The 21,126-nt window shown below is 40.4% G+C and overlaps 8 protein-coding genes across 12 annotated transcripts; 3 read left to right on the forward strand and 5 right to left on the reverse strand.

Annotated features, from left to right (window-relative positions):
• Window positions 1–1,848: 1,848 nt before the first annotated feature.
• Atg13 (Autophagy-related 13) lies at window positions 1,849–4,628 on the reverse strand. The gene has a single exon (XM_064694006.1). It carries the CDS (start codon window positions 4,239–4,241, stop codon window positions 2,589–2,591), a length of 1,653 nt encoding a protein of 550 aa, XP_064550076.1. The 5' UTR covers window positions 4,242–4,628; the 3' UTR covers window positions 1,849–2,588.
• A 305-nt stretch (window positions 4,629–4,933) lies between these two features.
• LOC135436752 (meiosis-specific nuclear structural protein 1) lies at window positions 4,934–6,926 on the reverse strand. The gene is made up of 2 exons (XM_064694445.1): window positions 5,979–6,926; window positions 4,934–5,913 (listed from the first exon to the last, which is right to left on the reverse strand). Exons 1-2 carry the CDS (start codon window positions 6,846–6,848, stop codon window positions 5,368–5,370), a joined length of 1,416 nt encoding a protein of 471 aa, XP_064550515.1. The 5' UTR covers window positions 6,849–6,926; the 3' UTR covers window positions 4,934–5,367.
• A 209-nt stretch (window positions 6,927–7,135) lies between these two features.
• Window positions 7,136–10,376, reverse strand: DppIII (dipeptidyl peptidase 3). Of its 2 annotated transcripts, none has more exons than XM_064694641.1 (4): window positions 10,271–10,376; window positions 9,383–9,689; window positions 8,266–9,157; window positions 7,136–8,212 (listed from the first exon to the last, which is right to left on the reverse strand). In XM_064694641.1, the coding sequence occupies exons 2-4, from the start codon at window positions 9,656–9,658 to the stop codon at window positions 7,212–7,214; spliced, it is 2,169 nt and encodes a 722-aa protein (XP_064550711.1). In that variant the 5' UTR covers window positions 9,659–9,689; window positions 10,271–10,376; the 3' UTR covers window positions 7,136–7,211. The 2 variants fall into 2 exon arrangements, with proteins under 2 accessions (XP_064550711.1, XP_064550710.1); XM_064694640.1 differs by lacking the exon at window positions 10,271–10,376 and adding an exon at window positions 9,754–9,981.
• A 400-nt stretch (window positions 10,377–10,776) lies between these two features.
• Mpi (mannose phosphate isomerase) lies at window positions 10,777–12,196 on the forward strand. Its single transcript, XM_064694643.1, has 2 exons — window positions 10,777–11,457; window positions 11,516–12,196. The coding sequence occupies exons 1-2, from the start codon at window positions 10,881–10,883 to the stop codon at window positions 12,127–12,129; spliced, it is 1,191 nt and encodes a 396-aa protein (XP_064550713.1). The 5' UTR covers window positions 10,777–10,880; the 3' UTR covers window positions 12,130–12,196.
• Window positions 12,197–13,131: 935 nt separating this feature from the next.
• On the reverse strand, window positions 13,132–14,046 carry Snap24 (Synaptosomal-associated protein 24kDa). Its single transcript, XM_064694646.1, has one exon. It carries the CDS (start codon window positions 13,771–13,773, stop codon window positions 13,135–13,137), a length of 639 nt encoding a protein of 212 aa, XP_064550716.1. The 5' UTR covers window positions 13,774–14,046; the 3' UTR covers window positions 13,132–13,134.
• A 163-nt stretch (window positions 14,047–14,209) lies between these two features.
• Window positions 14,210–16,313, forward strand: LOC135436878 (uncharacterized). The gene is made up of 3 exons (XM_064694642.1): window positions 14,210–15,053; window positions 15,120–15,944; window positions 16,002–16,313. The coding sequence occupies exons 1-3, from the start codon at window positions 14,492–14,494 to the stop codon at window positions 16,232–16,234; spliced, it is 1,620 nt and encodes a 539-aa protein (XP_064550712.1). The 5' UTR covers window positions 14,210–14,491; the 3' UTR covers window positions 16,235–16,313.
• MED6 (mediator complex subunit 6) lies at window positions 16,249–17,730 on the reverse strand. Its single transcript, XM_064694645.1, has 4 exons — window positions 17,098–17,730; window positions 16,864–17,038; window positions 16,701–16,806; window positions 16,249–16,617 (listed from the first exon to the last, which is right to left on the reverse strand). The coding sequence occupies exons 1-4, from the start codon at window positions 17,286–17,288 to the stop codon at window positions 16,316–16,318; spliced, it is 774 nt and encodes a 257-aa protein (XP_064550715.1). The 5' UTR covers window positions 17,289–17,730; the 3' UTR covers window positions 16,249–16,315.
• Window positions 17,731–17,839: 109 nt separating this feature from the next.
• Window positions 17,840–20,461, forward strand: Naa80 (N-alpha-acetyltransferase 80). Of its 4 annotated transcripts, XM_064694647.1 has the most exons (3): window positions 17,840–18,205; window positions 19,199–19,304; window positions 19,391–20,461. In XM_064694647.1, the coding sequence occupies exons 2-3, from the start codon at window positions 19,272–19,274 to the stop codon at window positions 19,892–19,894; spliced, it is 537 nt and encodes a 178-aa protein (XP_064550717.1). In that variant the 5' UTR covers window positions 17,840–18,205; window positions 19,199–19,271; the 3' UTR covers window positions 19,895–20,461. The 4 variants fall into 4 exon arrangements, with proteins under 4 accessions (XP_064550717.1, XP_064550718.1, XP_064550719.1 ...); XM_064694648.1 differs by lacking the exon at window positions 19,199–19,304 and having other exon boundaries at window positions 17,848–18,205; XM_064694649.1 differs by lacking the exons at window positions 17,840–18,205; window positions 19,199–19,304 and adding an exon at window positions 18,825–18,842.
• The last annotated feature ends 665 nt before the right edge of the window (window positions 20,462–21,126 follow it).

Consider the following 21,126-nt stretch of genomic DNA (forward strand, 5'->3'; position numbering starts at 1 on the left):
GCGTGCAACCTTAGTGGGGAGGGGTACCAAAGAGGAGCGCAGTGGTTGCTGTGCGAAACCAATTACCATATACGCAAGCACGCATGAGTGTGTATACATTTATGTATGCAATACATACATACATACATATGCATAAGTATACACTGTTGAGTAAGGTTGGCGTCTGGCCGTTTTACACAGCCAAAGTCGAAGTCTACGACAAAGCTAATGGCAGAAATCACTTCGCTTGGCAACAGCGAAACAAAGACAAAAAATATTTGTGCATGCATATGTATGGCTAACAGGTGATATGTGCATTACCAATGACCTGTTGGGCGCGACGGTCACACCGAAAGTTTCTCAACCCACTACCAGCAGCTGGGCAAACTTGCCTGAGCACCCCCGCGCATTTAAAGGCGCCACTGAGTAGTGCACACACATGTGCACTAACATGTGTATAAATGTATATGTATGAGTTTAAGGCACTCGAAATTAATAGCAATTTAGCAAAACAGCAGATAAGGTGTAGCAAAACAAAAAAGGCAATAGTATTACTAATACTTACATACAAGCACAACTGCTTATATATACTGCATATATTGTATGTGTACGTTTAAAAATAAAACTATTTAACCTTAGGTATGTCGTTGCCACAGTGACGTTAATTCTACATGGAGATAAAAAAACAACATTTTGCAATGCACTCTCGAGCACTTGTCGAGAAAAAAGCAATACAGAACAGATGCCGAAAAGAAAATACCCTTTCTGCTGACACTTCACCTGCGGTATATTTCTATATATATATGTTTATATTTTCATACAAATACTCAACTTCCTTGAAATCAAAAATGTTTTAGCCCTATGTTTTGAGTTTTCCGAGTTAAATACCAAGTCAAGATTTTTTGCTCCGACTCGGACAACATTCACATTATGTACTGTCCGCACCATAAATGTCAATCTATGTAAAGTTTTATTAAATAGAAATAGATCAATAAAGTTGTATCCATTCAACTACTCTTCCTGATCAATACATACATACTTTTAATTTGTGAGATCGGAGATGGATCTTTCAACGCATCACATTTCGTGACAAATTTATAATGCCCATTACAAGGGTATAAAAAGATTGATGCGGAGGCACTGGGGCGGGCTGTGGGAATTGTAATCGCGCCTTTTTACTAATTTTGTTGTTATTGCTCAATGCTGGCAGCTAAGTGCAGCCGGACTTGACCGGTAGCAGCTGCAACCACAACAACTCTGACGTTTATTATACAATATTTAATTGCAACAAACTACACTTAGGAAAAGAGCCGAGCAAAAGCAATAAAAATCGCCTGAAACAAGCGCCAATCAGTTAAGCCTTTTGCATTATCTTATCGAGAGAAAAGTTCAAAAATAAACTCATATATACTAAGAAGTTAGTTATAAAAATACACACGTGATGAATCAGATGAAAACTTGGATAAAGTTAAGCATACGATCTTTGTGCATCTATGGTTATGATAGTTTGTCGGCTGGATCAATGCCAAGTTTCAAGGTGATTTGTAGGGCAGCTTCTATAAGCCATTATTACTATTTACATATTTGATATTTATATTTGTACACACATATAATCAAGATCAGTCAGCGTTGATAATCTGCTTTTGTGTCAGTCTCGTGATCAGTGACACTCTTGGGAAGGCATTTATAAATAAATAAACCATTTGTGTTCTGATTAACAATTTCGTTTAATTTTACATATTTTCCTTTATTCATTTTGCTTGATGTATACCAATGAATATGTATATACTATATGTTTAAATTTGATTAGGATGTATAACCTTGCAGTTTCTGGAACCAATAAATAACAAAGCGCGACATTACAAATAGTTAGAATAGAATGCATTCATTGTATATTTTACAATTGTTTTTGCAGCTGCTTTTATTCTCTCTCCCATGCTATTTACAAATTATCAAACAAATATGTACGATATCTTGTTAAACTAATTTTTAAGTCTTTCGTTTGACACATTCATACACATTTAGTTAAGCTAATAGTTTTTTTCTTTCAATCTTAAATAGTTGATAAACAAAAGGCAACTCACACTGGGACTTAAAACTAAATTTGATGAAATTTACAATCGCTTTCAATATTTAAGTGAGGCATTTACAGAAACGTTAGCTTAAAAACATAATGTATGCATGAATATAATTTGATACTTGTATATATGTACATATATGTAGTTCCAATCGTATTTGAAGGCACATGAACAAAGAGGAAAATAAACAACCAAGCGATGAGTACGCTCCAATCTAATGACATATATGTGGGTGTGGGTATTCGTATTTAAATCGTTGCACTGAAAACGTGAAACGGGATGAGCTTCCTACTCGATAGCTATATAAAACTAGAGCCCATATAATTAGCCTATATCTAAACATTTGTTTCCTGCTATATGTATGCAATGAGACATGAATTTGATAATATCATAATAACTTAAAGCCAGTTTAAACATTTTGAAGACAGCACAATTAACGACAAGCCGAAGAAAATCCAAATTTAGAGCCTAACACTGATGCATGAATTAGTATGAACTATTATTAAAAAGACCCTCGTTCGCGATCGCTGTTCAATTGCTCATCTGGAGGCCGCCACTACTGCGACTGCCCGTGGATGAGGAGCCGCTCAGTCCAAACTGTGAGACGAGTTTATCGTAATCTTCCAGCGATGTCTCAAATTGTTCCAGCTGGCGCGACAAATCATCCATGCTCCCATCGACTGTGACTGCGGCTGTGCTGGCCAAAGCAGATGCCGCGGCAGTCGCGGATGCTGCTGCTGTGGCGCCACAGCTGGTTAAGTTGGGGACTTGCAACTCGCTGAGGCCGCGCAGTGGCGGCGCATGGTAACATTCCCGATAGAATTTGGCCAGATCGTTGACATGGGATGTGGGCGAGGCGAAGGGAAAATGCAACTCCTTGAGCAGACTATCATCATCTGGAGGGGGCTGCTGTGCTGGCGCCTGTTGTTCCTGCAACGTGGGTGCAGAATTGTGACGCAAAGTGGAGCTGCTGGCGGGTATTAGGAGACTCTTGATTGGTGATGTGGCACAGGGGACTGCAACAGTTGGCTTCTCAAAGCTTTTAAACGCTGTCGAGTTGTTGTTGTTATTGTGGTTGTGGTTAATGTTGTTGTTGCTTCCATTAACGTTGTTGTTGATGTTGTTGTTGTTGTTATTATTATTGTTGTTGACTGGCGATTCACATTTTCGATTCAGCGACTCAATTGAGCCGCTGCCGTTGCTCTCATGCCGCGTACGCCGCAGCATCCACTCAAACGGCGGCGTCTCTGGCAGCACAAAATCATGCTCCGTAAACTGGCGCAGCTTGCCTAGGTCCGTAAACGCACCCGGGCGCAATGGCTTCTCGATATCTATGAAACGCTTATCGGTCGCTGCTCCAGTGCCCGCGCCACCCACGCCCGCTCCAAACTTAACCGTTGCCAACTGCTGCGTGGGTGAACTGGCATCGCTGGCGGGCCGAAAGTGATCTGACTTCAGCATAATAGTGTTTTGCTGCTCTCCTTGATGGGCTGCCGCCGCCACCTGATGACCAGCCGTAGGTGAAATGGTCAGCTTGGTGCGATAGGCAACCGACATGGTTAGAGAGCCCAAAATTGTATTGAGCTGCCCAATCTTGACCTGTTTGTGCCCCTCGCCCAGTGTATGCACCTTCGGTCGATCCACATAGATGAGATAAAAGATGCTATATGAGTCCGGGCACTGACGCCGTGACAATTTATAGGCAGGCGTTGTGCGGGTGAGCGAAATGAGGGACTTTAGCATAATGCTCATCCGATTATAGATAGCATGGGGGGCCTTTAGTGTTTGGCTGTCATTGCAGATGTTTGTGTTGCAGCCTTCGCCCTTGCAATCCTCACCAGCTGCAGCTTTATTGTTTTCAACTGGAAGCAGATCCAACGACCACACCTCAAGTATCATTTTGTCGCCTTCGCTTGTCTTTAGCGAGATCTCAATGCACAGAGGCAGGCGTTGCAATATGCTATCACCTGGCTTCAGCGCCAGGGCACGTTTCGTCTCGTCCAGCACATCAGGATGATCCTGTACGACAATGTTGAACCAATCGTTGCCACCCAGTGGATTGCATTGAGTTTGTATCTTCTCGCCAAGGCGCGACTGCACCACAACTTGTGCTGATTTGAGCGCCAGGAATTTTATGTATTTTTCCAATTCTTTGTCGACCGCGTTTAAACGTTGTGCAGACATTTTCTGATTTTTTTTTTTTCAATTTATAAATTCACTTTTGTGTACTCGCAACAGCGTACAAAGTTCGTTTTTACGTTGCTTTTCCTATTTTACACTGCTTCCGCGTATTGTCTGTCTATGCCCATTCGCAGTATTTTGCGGAATTTTTTTCCTTTTTTGTTTGTTGTTTGTTCACTTTATCTCATTCCACTGTGATTCGCGATTACCACTAGCTTGTGCATTTTATAAAACACTGCAACTTATTATTTGCCTGAATTTTTCGTCTATTGTCATTTTTTTAAAACAGTTGTTCTACTAAATTCTTTGATTTTAAAGCAAAACAAAGATCACTCCCACTTTTTTCATTACCGTCCGCCATTGAACTAAAACGAATGCGACGTCGTGCTGATGTTGCCGTACTCCATGCGTTGCGTGGGCAACAGGCAGAGTTGCCAGACAGTCGTCAAAGAACAGACAAGATAATCCAAAGATACGATTCGAAACTGTGATTTAAAAAATGTATCTACTGTTGCTAAAAAATATCAGGAGAATTTATCGAAGGCTTAAATAAACACATCTAATTGTAACATATTTCGGCAGCCAATTTCAAAGTTATACCACTAAATATGCCGAAATATAAAACAATCAAAAATTTAAATAAGAATTACATATATTCAAATTGATAGAACGTATTAAAATTTTAAACAAACGCATTGTGTTATCACTAAATTTATTTTCTTTGGATGAAGGGACAACGATTTTAGATGAACTTAACATTTTTTATTGATGCGTACGAATTTCTATGGACTAAGAGTCTATTAGTGAAATCTTTGGCTTTTATACTCCAAACTATTTGTCTCAATTTTGCATAGTGAGATGAGAAATAATGCGCGTTAAAAGTGATTATATTTTCTTCTATACCGTGATTAGCGTACTAGCCTTAAATTTGGTTTCCTATTTGTGAAAAGTACGGCAACACCATGCAATGAATGCGACACGTCACGTAGGCACAGGGGGCGGGTTGGGTGCCTGTATTTAAAATGCCAGCTCAGGATTTTCCTATAAAGTAATTATCCTCATATCCATATTGTTGTACTACAATATTCAATTTAAAATAAATTTGGGCCAATATTGCTTCTCCAAGTGATCAATTACGCTGTTGATTAAACGTTTTATGTTTCCTCGGTATGTTAAAATACTTTCGGTCCGATTCCGAAAGCGTTTGTTTTGGAAGATATTGCAGAACCGTAGCCGGCACAGAGCCCAGCATCTGCAGTCGCTCTTCCTGAATGCGCTCTTGCCGCTCGGCTTCTGCCTTGGCTTTTGAATCAAAGAACTGCATATTTTCAGCAGCTGCCTCAGCACGTTTGCGATTATTGTCCTCAATCATAGACAGCAGTAGGACACCATGCTCCTTCCGCCGTTGACGTTCCTGGAAGTCCCTTTCGTTAATGCCTTCGGGTCCCTCATCGGGGCACATAAGGTTTCTTTCAACTATTTGTTCGTGCTTTTTGCGTGCTTTTTTGATGTTGCGCTCAAGTACTTGGGCGCGATAAAGTTCTAGCTCCTGCCGTGCAAGCTGCCGCTTGAATTCCTCCTGCTTGAGCTGCTGCCGGTAGAGTTCATCGTCTTTCGCTTTGTACTCTGCCTGCAGCAGTTCGATCAACAGATTGTTGTGTTGGCGTTTGCGATCCTGCGGTTATAAGGAAACAAATCTTTTATCTTTCAGTGCATTCCTCTAGATTCCAGAACACTTACCTCAATTTCAAACACCTGATGACCAATTCGCGTACTAATCTCTGCTTGCTTACGTTGAGCTTCCTTTTTTGCCTCCTCCATTTGGCGCTCACGCTCAGCTATCTGCGATTGTTTCTCAAGTACTTTTATGATATCCTCGTCAGACTTAGCCCTTTGCATTTCTTTGTATTCCCTTTGCTCCTTAATAAATGTAATCATTTCGTCGCGCTTTTTGTGTTTTAAGCGGTTTAGCTCCAGTTGCTCTGCTCTGTCTTCATCCTCAATTTGCTGCTGCATGGCCATGCGCACCTCCCGCTCTGTCAGCGTCTCTACATATTGAAGCTGGCGCCGTTGCCGCCTCTCTTCAATTTGTGTTGACAACGTCTTGCGGAGCTCTTCTTGCTGTTCCTTCTTGTGCAACTCCTCCTGTTCTTGCTCCGCCAAGTGCTGCTGTCTTTCAGCCTCGGCACGCTGCAAACCCACCGCTTTGGCGTTTTTGGCCAGTTCTCGGTTTCTTTTGATTTCCATCATATTCTCTTCGAGCTCCTTTGTAATTGATGCCAATCGGAGCTGCTCAGCCAATTCCCGAAGTTCCTCGCAATCGTTGCGCAGTTGTTGGCGCCGCTTGCGATCTATGAACTCCTGATTCTTTAGTTGCTTAAGCTCATCAGACATTAGAGCCTCCGTGTTGGAGGCCTGTCTACGAAGACGATTTTCCATTAGCTGCTGTTTACTTTTACGATCGGTTTCGTTTATTGTATCACAAAAATATTTGGCGTTCTTGAAAACAAGAGTATCGTCAACCGATACGAAATACTTGGGCCTCCCTGTGATATGAATCGCGGGGGATGCGTCCCTAGCATACATGTATGTCCCTGTTAGCGTTGTCATGGTAGCGAATCGACGTAAAAACAAACTATATAAAATGTGTTAAGTAAAATGATGTAGCAATATATAAAATATAGAAACAAATGATGCTTTAAAAGTAATAAACACATTTACTGTAGTAACGACATTTATCATGTTTATATCGATATTTCAGTATCGATAGATTTTATCAAAAAAGGATTGATCAAGGAAAATAGGTACAGTGGGCACCGTTGATAACGACTGTTCCCTTCTTAAGCATTAATTAATATCTGCAATCTAAAATGTTTTTTAAAAAAAAAAAAACAGAGTTTGGCAGTAAAAATATTATAAAGATATTTAATATATATTTTCAGAGTCAACATGTATATGCAAATTTCAGCCGTTTTACTTTGAATAAGCAATAGGGAAGTACTTCTTATCCTGCTCTACAATATTCTCTAGTACATCATCAATATCAGTAGTGGGATAACGATCTACCCAAGACTGTATGTAGCCCTCATGAGTAGCATCATAGGTCTTCAATTCGACTTTGTTACCATTGATAAATGTGTTAGCCTGCACCAGAATAATGCGCGGCTTTTTGTGCGCCAGACATATATCACGCCACTTAGCCCAAGGATGCGATCCACCTTCGTTCACGTTCGAGTAGTGTTCGTACATTTTCGAAGCGGCTTCGATGTCGGCTGTGGATTTATACACCTGCAGCTTAGTCAAGAATTCGCCCAGCGCTTTCTTGCCAACGGTATGGATTTTACTACGGTCCAATGTGAGCAAAAGATTTTTGCCATCCTCGGTCTCTTTAACGGTAACAAATCCTTCGCCTGCTTCGAGCAATACTTTCATGATAACGAAACGTGCACGCGAATGAGCTTGCAGCCACAGTTTGGATTTCGGATTGTACATTTCCAGGGCAACACCCATGCCGTTCCAAATAAGGCTAAGCCAATTGATGTAAATGATATCGTCCTGCTCTGCAGCGTCCTTAAAACCAAATATTTTCAGTATATCCCGCTGCAGAGATAAATAAAGGCCCACTGCTTCAGCGCGGCACTCTTCGTAGGATGAACCAATGGCGCCGAATTTTGTATCGTACGTCTCGCCAGGCTTATACCAACTTTTAATAGGTTCGCCAGTTATGAGGTTCTTTACTGTCTCCACGTCAAAGTTGTAGGTACCATTTTCATCGATGCGGAACAATTTGCCACTGCCATGTCCCAACAGCTCATGCAAACCAACTTGCACCTCAAAAGCCTTCACCTTATATTCCTTCATAAGTGTTTGATCCTCATCGGATAGAAAAGGTATGGGGTCCTTCCGATTTATATTGGCCAGCACGTTGCCCAGCGACACGTTTTTAAAGCCCTCATCCTGACGAATTTCGTCATCTGATAGACATAATACATTATATATTGACTCCTATCTATATAGTATTACTTACAATTGGGTATATTAATGCCAGCAGGAACGCCGCTTCCAGCAAAAGTCAGCACATCCAGCGATGTAAAATCTGGCTTTAAATATGAGTCCTTCTCATAGGGCTCAGTCCATGGCAAATACTCCACAAGTTTCTCGGCACGATTGACCAGTTCGGAAAATTTAGCCGAACTTTCCTTGTTGACCATGGCCACAAAGCCCTCGAATTCGGCACGTCCGCCAGCCGGATCGCGGTATGTTTCAATGAAACCAATGTAGGTTTCAATAACGGGTCCCTTGTCCTTGATCCACCATCTGGAGCCATCCTTATGCTCGGCCAAAGAGCCTTCCTCAAAGGATTTGACATAATGCTCAATCATTTTTGCCTCATTATCATTGGCAGCATATTTTTTTGCTTGAAGCAAATTCTCGTTAACACGTTTCAGCAACGGTTGATAGTCGCCACGTGTAACGCGAAAATGATTGCCTTCGTACTCCTCCAGAGCCAAGGTTATGCCCTCCTTGCTAGATTGCTCCACGGAACCGAGCTTGATGTCGTAAAATGTTTTTCCGTTTTCGGTCACTTTAAATGTGCGACACATGTATGGCTCAATACGCTTCGTTGTCAGCCAGGCATTGACTATTTCCGAATCCTCCTTAGTGCAGTTGTCCGACCAATATGTAGTTACACCATTTGGTGCAAAGCCAAGAACTTCATTACGTGCTTCCAGAGCATAAATCAGATCTTTGACCTTCTCATAAATCTTAGACACACGCGGCTCAGCTGCATAGGCAGCCGAAGAGCGCACAATCGCCTCAAATTTGTCCTCCGACAAGTTGGGCACGATTTTGCTATCACCCATGCCCTTATAGTTGCCGGAATTGGCGAACACGCCACATGCGTAAACTAGGAATGCCTACAAATGTACAAAAGGTAATATTATTTTAAAGGTCAATACACATTTTATAAGAAATAAGTTTAATAAAGGAAGGCTGGTGATATTTTGACAAAAAAAAAGCTCCAAAGAAACCAGATTTTGCTTCTTGGAAAACCAATTGTTAAAAAAGTTGTGGGACCATTTATGGCTCATTTAGCTTGTACTTGATAAAATCTTAAAATAGTTGTCTTTTCTGGGACTCACAGTAAAATCATCTTCAGTAGCGCCCGCTTTCAAGGCTTTGACTTTCAGCTCGGCGGGTTTTTCGGCAACAAAAATGCGATGCAACAGCGAAAATATAAGGGGCGCCTCCGGGCTGGATTGGATGAGGGAAACGAGACCACCATCCCACGATGCCTTGCTAAAATAGTGAGCGTACAGCTTTTCCTTGTCGGTTAAATTTTCAAATGCGTTTTTGCAATCCAAATCGGCAATGGGCTGCGTATTTGGCAACACGAAATGCGAAGTTTTGCTGGCCATTACGCTTGGTTGGGGCAAATTAACACGTGTGCTGCAACAAACAGAGAAATCAGACATTAGTTAAGATAAGTGCTGAACGCATAACCATGGAATACCTGTAATTGACGGCTGTAAATGCAGATGTTGTTCTTAGCTGACCGAAATTCAGAAGTCGCGTTGCCTGCTTTTGGAAATGTTGCGCTACAGTGTAACTGCTGGCCGTTCGAAAACGTAATCGGCAAAGCTGGCCCAGTTGACGGCACCTACGAATTTTCTGAACTAGCAACATGACTGACAATTTTGACTGACGATTTTGAAATATTATATACAACGTACTATCAAATAATCAACCGAATTACTGCAGCACAACTGTAAAATGTAAAATGCTTTAATTTCGAAATTATTTCAAATACTACCAAACATGAAATTGTGATTTTATGAATGTCGAACGCGTTGAAACTGTAAAGTACACACATACAAATGTTTGTATTGTATGAATATATGTAGGTGCCCTTTTAGAAGCTATGAAATCGTTTGATTCTTAAGCATATTACGCGGTGCGTGCATAGCGAAACAAAGAAAAAAAAAGCTACAAAATAATACCACAAAGCTATAATATGATGTGTTACGTACCTTACAAATAAGAAATGCAATTAATGAAATCAAAATGCCGACAAAGTGCAAGTTGTTACTAGAGATGAGCGATATTTGCAGCTTACCGATATTTCTGTAAGCTTTGGCATTTGAGAAATGTTATTTACAGGAGTATTATCAATAACATAAACTGTTAAATGTACTTAGCAGTAAACAATGAAAAACTATTGAAACAATGCAAACCAAAAATTGTTTTAGGTAGTGGAAAAGTATACCCACTTTTAAAATTTTTAATTTGATTGCTGCGAATTCACTTTAATATTAAATGTTAGAATTCTTGTGGAAAAGCTTTATTTAACCGTTTGCGGTCACACTGTCTGGCACTTTTCAAATATGTAGTTCAAATATTTTTAAAAAAATAATCCAAAAAATTCATTATCTTTATGTTGAGGTGTGGGCGTGATTATCAAATAACAATTGGCACGTATGCGACTACTATTCGGAAGCTGAAGCTGTTATCGAATCCACACGCAATTGTGTGGGGCTAACCACCCACTCAAACAGCTGTCTAAATCATATGTTTATTTTCTTATCACCTTCAGGTTGACCCTAGTTGGGCAGTAAAAGTTTTTTCGCAAACGGTAACGAAATGGAACTGGCTGGCTGGGTGAAAAACTATGAATGGGGTAAACGTGGCATTAATTCGGCTGTGGCCCAAATGGCAATGGCCAACGATCCAGACTTTGTCCTGAACGAGAATGAAACATATGCCGAAATGTGGATGGGCACCCATTTTTGTGGTGTTTCCATTGTCAAGGAGACTGGGGAAACTCTTGACCGTGTTCTTAAGAAGGATCTGCCATATCTGTTCAAGGTGCTGAGCATTAAAAAAGCACTCAGCATACAAGTGCATCCAAATAAATGCGAAGCAGAGCGTCTGCACAAGGAGAGACCACTTATTTATAAGGACGATAATCATAAGCCAGAGCTGAGCATAGCCCTAACACCGTTCCTAGCGCTAGTGGGATTCCAGCCAGTCGAAGATATAATCGACAATATTGATGAGTTCCAACCGTTATCCAAGCTCATCGGCAAAGACGCTGTCCATGCGCTTCACCAGAATCGAAACGCTGAGGGCGTAAAGGAATGCTACGAGATCTTAATGAAATCGGATGAAACTGTCGTTGCCAATTGCGTCAAGGAGATAGCCAAAAATTACAAAAAAGGCAAGGCGGCGTTATCCCTTTTGCATTGCAATTTAATCCATGTCATTTGTTTATGTAGAGCTCAAGCAGGATGGATTGCTGGAAATATTCAACACAGTGAATGGGGATTTTCCTGGTGACGTGGGTGTACTGTCTCTATTCTTTCTGAATCTGGTGCGTCTGCAACCTGGTCAGGCCATTTACTTGGGCGCCAACGAGATTCATGCATATTTGGATGGTGATTGTGTCGAATGCATGGCCTGTTCTGATAATGTTATTCGTGCCGGACTTACGCCCAAATACAAAGATGTGGAGCAGCTTATTGCCTCTGTAATATTTGAGGGCAAACCCGCGAGCTGCAAGCTCTTTATGCCGTATCGCATCGATGATACCGTACAGGTGTTCGTTCCACCTGTTGACGACTTCGCTGTGATGCATGTGGCCATAAAACACACTGTAGACACATACAAACTGCAGATACAGCCATATGGGTCCATAATGTTGACATTGGCAGGTGTCCGCACCTTGAAGCTAAACACCAAGCAGGGTCCCAAAGAAATTACCGTTACGCGCGGAAGCGTCGTCTACATTCCAGTTGAGGCAGCGCCCGAAATTGAATTCATGCATGCCGAAGACTGCGGAGATGATTTTACCGCTTACATCGCAACATATAATTATTTTAGGCGTGCCTAGAGTGTAAATTTGTAGAGCCCTTCAAAATTTGAAATAAATGAAACACGTTTCTTTCGTGACGAATTAATTTCAATTTTAATTATTGCAATTTATAACAGCTAAAATAGAAACTAAAGTGGCAATTTTAATCGTTTAAAGCGGGGTTAACGCGTGAGTTTATATATCTAATTAAATACCATATTATGTAATATACAATAAACATATCAATGATTAATATTTTGTGCATAGATAATTTCAGATAAATACAAACAACAAAATACGTTGCACCGACTTAACCTAATGCAAAAACTGGGCTTACAATCTGGTTGACGTATATATGTATATGTGTTTTATATAGAAAGGGGGGTACATAAACATACATAAAGTTAGTACGTTTCTTGTATAGTATTAACAAACTGGCGTACACAAAGAATGCACATAAATTGGCTACAATATGACACTACCCTTAAATATTTAATTGTTCTCAACCATCCGTTCGTTCCGTTGACTCCTTATAAATGCCTCACCACAGCTTGCACAAGTTGTAAATATTTTATCATATAGATTACATACAAAGTAGCTTAGTTTGAATCATAAAGGTCATAAAATGCCTCAAAAAGTTTGTACCAAAAACTTGAGTACATTTATACGAAATATCTCATTATAAAATTTTGGGATTTTTCTTTTGCTTGCGTGTAAAGGTTGTTAGTTGATAGACGATAGGTATAAGTGTAGATACATTATATAGATGGGTTATTCGTAATTATTAATTTCTCCCCATTTTTGTTTTAGTAAGTATATACGTATAATATAGTTTGATATCGCAGTAGCAACAAATAAATCAATTAATAATGCCGCTACTGCTAGTATATTTGTGCCCACAACATGTGTTCCCTGTTGTTGTAGTTGGTGGTGGCGTTTGTGAAAGTTAATGTGAGATAGTAAGTTGTTTCGAGTATATGGAGAGTGGGAGGAGCCTTTGATTAGGTTAATCATTTTCGTTTTGAGTGCCTTCAATTGTGCAGTTTAGCTCTTGAGCAGATTGTTTGCGCGCTTATTAACACCATCCATGCGAGTGTTATTCGCATCACCTTTGGCATTAATGCGATCAACTTGCTTGTTTTGATTCTCCAACTCGGATCCCATGTCCAAGGCCATGTTGCGCAAGTTTCCTAGCATTGAGTTTACTTGTCCCAAATTCTCATCCATTTCGTCCTCGCGCGCATCGTTGGTTATGCGAGCTACATACCCAGATTGTGGTGGTGCTCCCATGCCTCCACGCTCGCGCTCATCAATGACACGTTGCGGCTGACTGGCCACCACTTTTCCATCATCATTGGCCTTCCAAGCGCTATCACCGTCATCCTTTATGTTGACCTTCTTCCACGGCAGAACACAGACACCGCAGCATTTCTCCATGCCACTAAGATTCTTTTCTGCCTCTCGCATATCTGCATTGATGCGATCCATGCCCTCCTCAATGCGATCTAGCTGCTCGCCCTGATCGTCCAGGGCTACCAGAGTGCGTATGCCTGCTTCCTTAGATTCATCCATCAAACCAAGCATGCGACGAGTGCTTTCCAACGACTCGTCGGCCACTTGAGCGGATTTAAGCTGCAGTTCCTGCAACTCCGTGCGCGGCTCATTTTCCACGATTGCAGCCATTGCGTGATTATTGATATGCGGTGTTTATGGCGAACTGATGACTTAGCAAGTGGTTGCGAGTTTTTTTTGTAGCAGGTTTGGGAAATTTTCGCAAGTGACTCACAATCACTGCTGCTGACGCCACCACAAGGGGTTGACACAATCGTTTTTTTAAGCTCGTTTATTTGCAAAAGCAGGAACTTGAATTTAAGTTAAAAATTAAAATCGGAAGATTTATTTAATTTGTACAATATTTTGGCAAGTCTTTTTATGCAAATACAAGTACCAATTGTGTATATACAAGAATTATCGAAAATTGATACACTCACGATACCGATATACGATAAGTCAGGGCTGTTAAATCTTCAATCAGTGTGAGCAAATTTTATTCAAAGCAAGCCTCTAAAATTGAAAATTTCTACAAAATATAGCCAAACGATAAGAATTTCTTAAAAAGAACTAAACTTTTTAAATTGCAGTAAATAAAATATAGAAAAAACTCTTTACTGAGCACTGCGAAGCTGCAATATATTTATAACGCCGTTCGTAACTGGTTGGCGCGTTTAGTGTTGTATAATACATTTGAAATATTAACGAATAGTTGTTGGTACAGCCAAGGCCGAGCGTCAGTGATCTTCAGCGGAATTTTTTTCTTATTCAATATCAATTAAATTTAACGTTCGCATTTTGTGCTGCACACAAACGGATTAAGTGAAAATAACTTTTTAGCAGTGTAATTATGGACAATTCGCGCCGCTCGCTTGCACCCGGGGAGGACAGCATTAGCATGTATTTGTCCTTTGACGCCGAAGCCGACGACACGCTGGCCAGCAAATGGCAATCGGTGATGGCTACCCAAACAAGTCAATATTTGGAAATGCAAAGCATGGAACTGGACCTTAAGCATGATGACACCCTAGAGGAAAAGAAAAAAGATGTGAAAACCGTACTCCAGGCTCTAATTAAGAATGACATTTCGAAAGACCAAGCCTCACCCTTGCGCCCCTTCGACAAAAGTATTTTGAACAAGCACAACGCCCTGTGCTCGACACCAACAAAAAATATAACATTATCTGACGTGCGTCAGGATGTGACTGCTACAGACGCTGATAATAAGGAGAACACGCAGCCAGATGAAGAAAATTCCACGCTATCGTCAACCATAGACGCCACTGCCTCGACGGTGAAGACAAATACAATTTTTAATGCGACGCTTGAGGAAAATTCAGTAAAGGAAAATAACAATAAGACTAATATTTATCCTTTAAGCGCCAACGTTGTGCTTGAAAATATTACCGAAGGTAAACTCTAACATGTAATTTATTTGATTTCGGCTCTTAACCGATCAGTTTGATTTATTTTTCCAGTATCGACTGAGGAGCCGTCACAGAATGTGCCATCTCCATTATCTGCAGTTACCCAAGACAGAAAGGAAACAGAAATTGTGGTCTCTGAGATGGTTAATGAAGTGTCCGAGCTGATTGTTAAGGCTCTAAAACTAACCGACGGCTCAACAAAAGAAAAACAAACAAAACCGCCGACAGTTGCCTTGCCACGGCCGCGTCGCTCGCATCTGCCCACAGCTAGTGGGACAACATTTAAGCAACGCATGTCGATTGTGGTCAAAACCACATTGAACAGCCCAGCACGCAAACTGGCTACAGGTAATCCCATTACTCGCCGCAGCTGCCTGCCCGCGGCCAAGACTAGCCTTTTGGGGAATACTGGATATCGCAAGTCCATGCTGCCACGATCCGCTGAAAGCGCCACTAGCAATGCAAGCACTTCACAGACCACACAAGCAGCTGGAGAATTAGCTGCTGGAAAAGCCCGTCCCATTATACATAAGTTTAAATGCCAATTATGCAGTGCCAGCTTTCGAGAGAAGAACTCGCTCGATACGCACATGGATTCGCACTGGAAATGTAGGACAGCAAATAGAAATAAGAATTCGTTTTTCTGTAAATATTGTGACAAGAAATTTGTGCTAGAACGCGCGTTGCACATACACCTAATGCAGAATTGTGACAAAATACCGCCAGGCGAGAAGCGTAAGCTTCAATTTACGGAGCTTAATCATGAAAAGAAAGCAAAGCTGCCAAAATTGACATGCACCTCACCAGCTGTTAGCAGTGAGAGCTTGAAGCCACGTGAGAGCACAATGCCAGAGATGGAGAAAGAGCAGCCCATTGGTAAGTTTAGACACAGGCTAGCCAGAAAAACCTTTGTTACATTTTCTGCGTTTGTAGCCACCAACGGAGGTACAAAAGGCGTTGAAATGGCGCCGCCATCGGTAAAGAAGATCCCCAAGAAGGTTGCCCATGCAGGCGTCTTTCGTACACCCACTAAAACTGTGCCTTGCCACACCTGTAAGATGTCATTTAAGAGCATTCTTGACTATACTAACCACTGCCTGACAGTGCACTCGAAAAACAAGAAGCAGAACACAGCAAATGCACTGAGTGCTCGATATGAAGATTAAATCAAATACCTTAGTTTAGGTTGTGTTTACTTTAATGCTAATACGGTTAATATGAAATATACGATTAAACTGCAACGAAGTTCACTTGGTTTTTTTCTCGGGCGGCGGCTTCATATCTATGCTTTCCGTTGCTATATCTAATGGCCCAGTGGCATGAATATCCGTTGGGTTCGACCCCGTACTACCATCAGTGCCCGCGGCAGCTGGCAGTTGTCCAGCTTGTAGTGGCTGCTGAAAATTCTGTAGCATTGGAGGTATAGGCGGTGGAAATTTACGTAGTAGCTCGGCTAGCAACATGTCAACACGTTGCTTTTGAAATAACGTGCCACTGTTGTCATCCTTGGCTGCATTTGAATCCTTCTTGTCAGACTTTTTGTCAGATACTGCGAAACATCAGAGACCACAATTTAATTGGAATATATAAAAGTTACAGCAAGCAGCCTTCGAGAATATGCATTTTACTTACAAACTTTGTTAGACGAAAAATCCCAGGTGTATCCTTTGTTAGGATGATAGCGGGCATAGCTGCTGGCTTCCTCGAATGCCGACTGCAGATTAACGACTGTGTTGAGCTGCAAGCAGATTGGAATATTTGAGCACTATACTGATGTGTTCATGAGTTCACTTACAATACGCGCATTTATCACGTTTGCCAGATCAGGCGCCTTGTACACAGTGCCTCCAATTATATAGTAATCGGCAATTGGTGTCGCCTCCGAGGGATTGTGTCGATGCTGTTTGCGTATGACATAGAGAATTGGTTCGGCTACGTGCAGTAAAATATACTCCATGCCAAGCATATTACTGCAAAGAACGGGATTTTTACAAAACTTAATCTCTAATGAGCTTCTTTAGAAACCTACTGCAGATGTTCAACTCCCAGACGCTGCATGCGTATGGTTTCATTGTTACACATGTGATCGTAGAACGGATTGCTCTTGCGGCAAAAGTAGTCCATAACGGTCTGTGGACTCAATGTGGCCATCATCTGAGTATCGTGCCAAGATAAGCGTAGATGATTTTCTGGCGCTTGCGTTATTTGTCGGTTCGCCATTGTTGCGGCTGCTGCACGTGAATATATTGGGTCTGCGAAATACTCGTCTTTTTTTGCGCCGGCTGACGACAGAAAATAATTGCTAATCAATCAGTGGGTCAGTGTCAATGCCTGGCCGCTATTTGCTTGCTCGAGCGTCTTTCCTCTTTCTCAGTTTGTTTACAAATTATTTATAGACTGTACGCTGCCAATTTTATAATGTTGCACTTTTTCGATATGTCTTTATTTGATTTATTTGTTGTGTAATAAATATTTCAGTGTCGTGAACAGGAAAATTCATCAGCTGCTACTAAGCAATAAGTACGGCGCTGAGGGCACTGTAAGTCCACCGTTATACTGTTAATTTTAGTATGTGTGGATTGTCATTAGTGCGTTATGTACCTGCGACTAATGCAAGTAGTACACTTTTTTTGTTATTCATATTTTGTTTATAATTTCCGATATATTTCAAAATGTCCGATAGCTTGTGGTGGCTAGCCGATATATTTTGAAAGGAAGTTGGCAGAGCGGGCCATTTATAAACAAGGTGGCAATACATTACCATCGCTCCACACATGAAAATATTAAACAAAATGTTTAAAAATAAAACAAAACGTAACGGCTTCAGTTTAAACTAACTCATATTTAAAATAAAGCATATAGACATAGCTGGCACACACATATCAATCCAATTTTCTTGTATAAAATCAACGAAGCGTGCATTGTTGTTGCCGTCAACGTCGTCACTGCCGCCACAAATACAAATACACTAAATTTATCATCAACATCAATTGTATATTAAACATTTTGCTCGGTCAGCGGAACTTGGCCCATTTTTTCGGATTGTCAGAATTGGAAACTATATCAGTCTGCTTTGTACATTTCGTCGTGGCGCCCGTGAGAAAATACAACGGAAAGAGCAACGAGTGCTCGCAATGGTAAACAGCAGGAAAAAAAATCAATAATTATTACGCATTGTTGAACAATTAAATCGACCTTAGCTGTGTGTGTGTGCAGTTTTTTTTACTAGCGCATACTACCTATTTTATTACTGCATCTGTATGTATACATACTGGTTACAAATTAAATGTCATGCCTTAATCATAACCAAGTAATCCCCAAGAATGTGTGTAAATATGTTTGTGCCTAATATTTGCCGCCGTTTTGACAGTCAAGGTCGCGCAAGTGTCGTTAGCGTTTAGAAAAACTGTTCTCCTTTTTTATGGCTCACCTTGATTTTCGCGGACAAAATTATACGAATATATATATATGTGTACATTTATAGCTTCGTACATAAATATGTACATATTATCCATGACTTACCGCCTCCACAGTCTCGGGCACTAAAACTAAATACATATACTTCGTAAATATGTGGAAATAAATTATTTGTTTATATGTATGTAGCCGAAAAACTTTTTACCCTTAACCCAAGGCTACATTTTTTCAAGTAGTTGTCTTCTCAGTTTTAAATCTGTCGCTTAAAAAATGTGAACTAAAAATAATTATTATAAACTACCTGTTTCTTATATACACTAACGAAAATCTCTCTGGACATTATTTTATTTTAAAATGGTAAATGAAAGCTAAATATGGAAAGGTTTCCCTTTATCAAAACATGTAGAAATTTTGAAATGTATACAGGAATATATATATATATATAAATTTTTTTTATCGTTTCAACATGTTTTTAAGCACACATCGCTGTACCTATATAAACCATACCATATGTTTATTGTTCTACGGAATTTTTATTATATGTTATATAGTCTTTAGTCCAATGTGTTAAATGTGAAATATTTTAATTGGTATTCATGGCCGCTGTGTTATTAATACATATTTCAATTTATCCAGTGTACATAAATCAGAACTATTTTAACAAGTTGTTGTCTAGTTGCCCCTCGATTAGAATTTAATTTATTCTTTTTTAGATATTGAGGTACTTTCGTAGCCTGATGGTGGCACAACAACAGTCGGCCCAGTTAGTTTGTCAGTTAAAGCGATATGCGCTATATTAAACCGGAGCCGTACTATGAGGTAGCTGGACCACACATAGGCAAACGCACTTTTTAATAGACGAGACTCCTATTGGCATGTTGCTAACATATTTTGTATATTTACAGGGGCTTCCACCGTTCAATGTTTCTGGCAGTCCGTTCAATGTGGTGCCAATACACAACTTTCCGGAGCTAATGAAGGATACGTGCGCGCTCATTAACTCCGAATGGCCGCGCTCCGAAACTGCACGCATGCGCTCCCTGGAAGCCTCTTGTGATACGCTGCCTTGCAGCCTGGTGCTAACCACGGAGGGCATGTGTCGTGTGATAGCGCACCTGAAGCTTAGCCCGATAACATCTAAAAAGAAGGCCTGCTTTGTGGAGTCTGTTGTCGTGGACAAAACCTATCGTGGTCAGGGCTTTGGAAAGCTGATCATGAAGTTTGCCGAGGACTACTGCCGTGTGGTTCTCGATTTAAACACCATTTATCTGTCGACCATAGATCAGGATGGGTTCTATGAACGCATTGGGTATGAATACTGCGCACCAATTTCCATGTATGGACCGCGCCACTGCGAGCTGCCTAGTTTACAAAATATTAGTAAGAAATACATGAGGAAGGTCTTATAGACATCAGCACCAGTAGTAGTAGTAGTGTTGGCTTAACCAAGCTGCGAACGCTCCAAGCTTGATCGGAGCGTGCCAGTTAAACTAGTCAAATTAGGTAAACGCTCTTAGGGCTGAATATATAATCTAATACTGCCCAGCGGCAGAGCCGTACTATGCATAAGTATATACCCTATGAGCGTTTGCTTCTGATTCCATTACGATTACACAAACAAACATTCATATTACGCTCGTGTTGATTTTTAAATATTACTTTCCGCATGTATTTTTTGTTATCTTTTCGGAAAATGCTTGGATATACAAGCACGTTAATTGCCGTGTTATATGATATATTGCTCATAATATATTCATGTTAATTTAGTTATGTATTATTATTAATTTATAATTCATATTCTTATGATTTGTTGTGGCGTTTGCTCGAATGCTTACTAGACAATATCTACCTACATATGATAGATCAATTATCTTCCAAATAAACTGTAGCATAGGTATACATATCGAGATCGGAAACATAGCATTAAGCAACAAATGAAAGGCAATAAATTATATTAAAGTTGTAGATATTTTAAATGCTCTATTTGTAATTTTATTAGCGGAAGAAAGCAACGGAAACATCCGTCTGCAATCTGTCAGAAAAATCTATGACAAGTTCAAGTTCATGGTGCTGCAGCAAGCCAAAAATTGATGTGCGCCCGGCAATGTTATTTTTATTACAGCTGCATCATACACTGTCGGGCCAGCCCAACGAGCGCGGAAAGCTTGAAAAAGTTTTATTTGACACAAAAATAACACAAACGGCAAGACACTTGCTTATCAAATACTACATGCAAATGCTCTTGCATACGTATGTGCGTACCCATAAAGTAAACTGCCGATAGAAAGTATACTTTTATAAAAAGAATTGTAATTATAATTTTTTTAGATTAACAAAAATCAATTTCAAGTTATACCGAAAAATACGTATTACTCGAATTAGATTTTTATTGCACTAAAATTGCGTTCAACTTGTTGAAATTTTAATATCTTTTAATACAAAACCTAGGTTCACTATATCGAAGGCGCTCTGTACCGTCAGGTATATGCAGTTCCCTCTCATATAATGCTCTCGCTATTTTCTTAATGAAATTTTTGGCATTGGGCCTGAAAGCGGAAGCAGGTTGATCTCTGGTATTTTTTGTTAGTTTCTGTAAAATTTCTACAGGTGCACATTTTCGAAATGCTTGCATGACGTGATA

This window comes from Drosophila montana, unplaced genomic scaffold (genome assembly GCF_035044405.1).
Source record: "Drosophila montana isolate Dmon_TW-CO22-7 unplaced genomic scaffold, ASM3504440v1 contig_3733_1, whole genome shotgun sequence".
Lineage (NCBI taxonomy): Eukaryota > Metazoa > Arthropoda > Insecta > Diptera > Drosophilidae > Drosophila > Drosophila montana.

Coding starts and splice junctions, on each gene's coding strand:
- DppIII (XM_064694640.1), bottom strand. CDS start 9,926: ATGTTGCTAGTTCAGAAAATTCGTAGGTGCCGTCAACTGGGCCAGCTT. Junction 9,690..9,753: donor TTTACAGCCGTCAATTACAG/GTATTCCATGGT, acceptor TGTTTGTTGCAG/CACACGTGTTAATTTGCCCC. Junction 8,213..8,265: donor TGGCATTAATATACCCAATT/GTAAGTAATACT, acceptor TATGTCTATCAG/ATGACGAAATTCGTCAGGAT.
- Atg13 (XM_064694006.1), bottom strand. CDS start 4,241: ATGTCTGCACAACGTTTAAACGCGGTCGACAAAGAATTGGAAAAATAC.
- MED6 (XM_064694645.1), bottom strand. CDS start 17,288: ATGGCGAACCGACAAATAACGCAAGCGCCAGAAAATCATCTACGCTTA. Junction 16,807..16,863: donor ACGTGATAAATGCGCGTATT/GTAAGTGAACTC, acceptor ATCTGCTTGCAG/CTCAACACAGTCGTTAATCT. Junction 16,618..16,700: donor TTTTTCGTCTAACAAAGTTT/GTAAGTAAAATG, acceptor GATGTTTCGCAG/TATCTGACAAAAAGTCTGAC.
- LOC135436878 (XM_064694642.1), top strand. CDS start 14,492: ATGGACAATTCGCGCCGCTCGCTTGCACCCGGGGAGGACAGCATTAGC. Junction 15,054..15,119: donor GCTTGAAAATATTACCGAAG/GTAAACTCTAAC, acceptor TTATTTTTCCAG/TATCGACTGAGGAGCCGTCA. Junction 15,945..16,001: donor GGAGAAAGAGCAGCCCATTG/GTAAGTTTAGAC, acceptor CTGCGTTTGTAG/CCACCAACGGAGGTACAAAA.
- Naa80 (XM_064694647.1), top strand. CDS start 19,272: ATGCGCTATATTAAACCGGAGCCGTACTATGAG. Junction 19,305..19,390: donor AACCGGAGCCGTACTATGAG/GTAGCTGGACCA, acceptor GTATATTTACAG/GGGCTTCCACCGTTCAATGT.
- LOC135436752 (XM_064694445.1), bottom strand. CDS start 6,848: ATGACAACGCTAACAGGGACATACATGTATGCTAGGGACGCATCCCCC. Junction 5,914..5,978: donor ATCAGGTGTTTGAAATTGAG/GTAAGTGTTCTG, acceptor TTATAACCGCAG/GATCGCAAACGCCAACACAA.
- Mpi (XM_064694643.1), top strand. CDS start 10,881: ATGGAACTGGCTGGCTGGGTGAAAAACTATGAATGGGGTAAACGTGGC. Junction 11,458..11,515: donor AGCCAAAAATTACAAAAAAG/GCAAGGCGGCGT, acceptor TTGTTTATGTAG/AGCTCAAGCAGGATGGATTG.
- Snap24 (XM_064694646.1), bottom strand. CDS start 13,773: ATGGCTGCAATCGTGGAAAATGAGCCGCGCACGGAGTTGCAGGAACTG.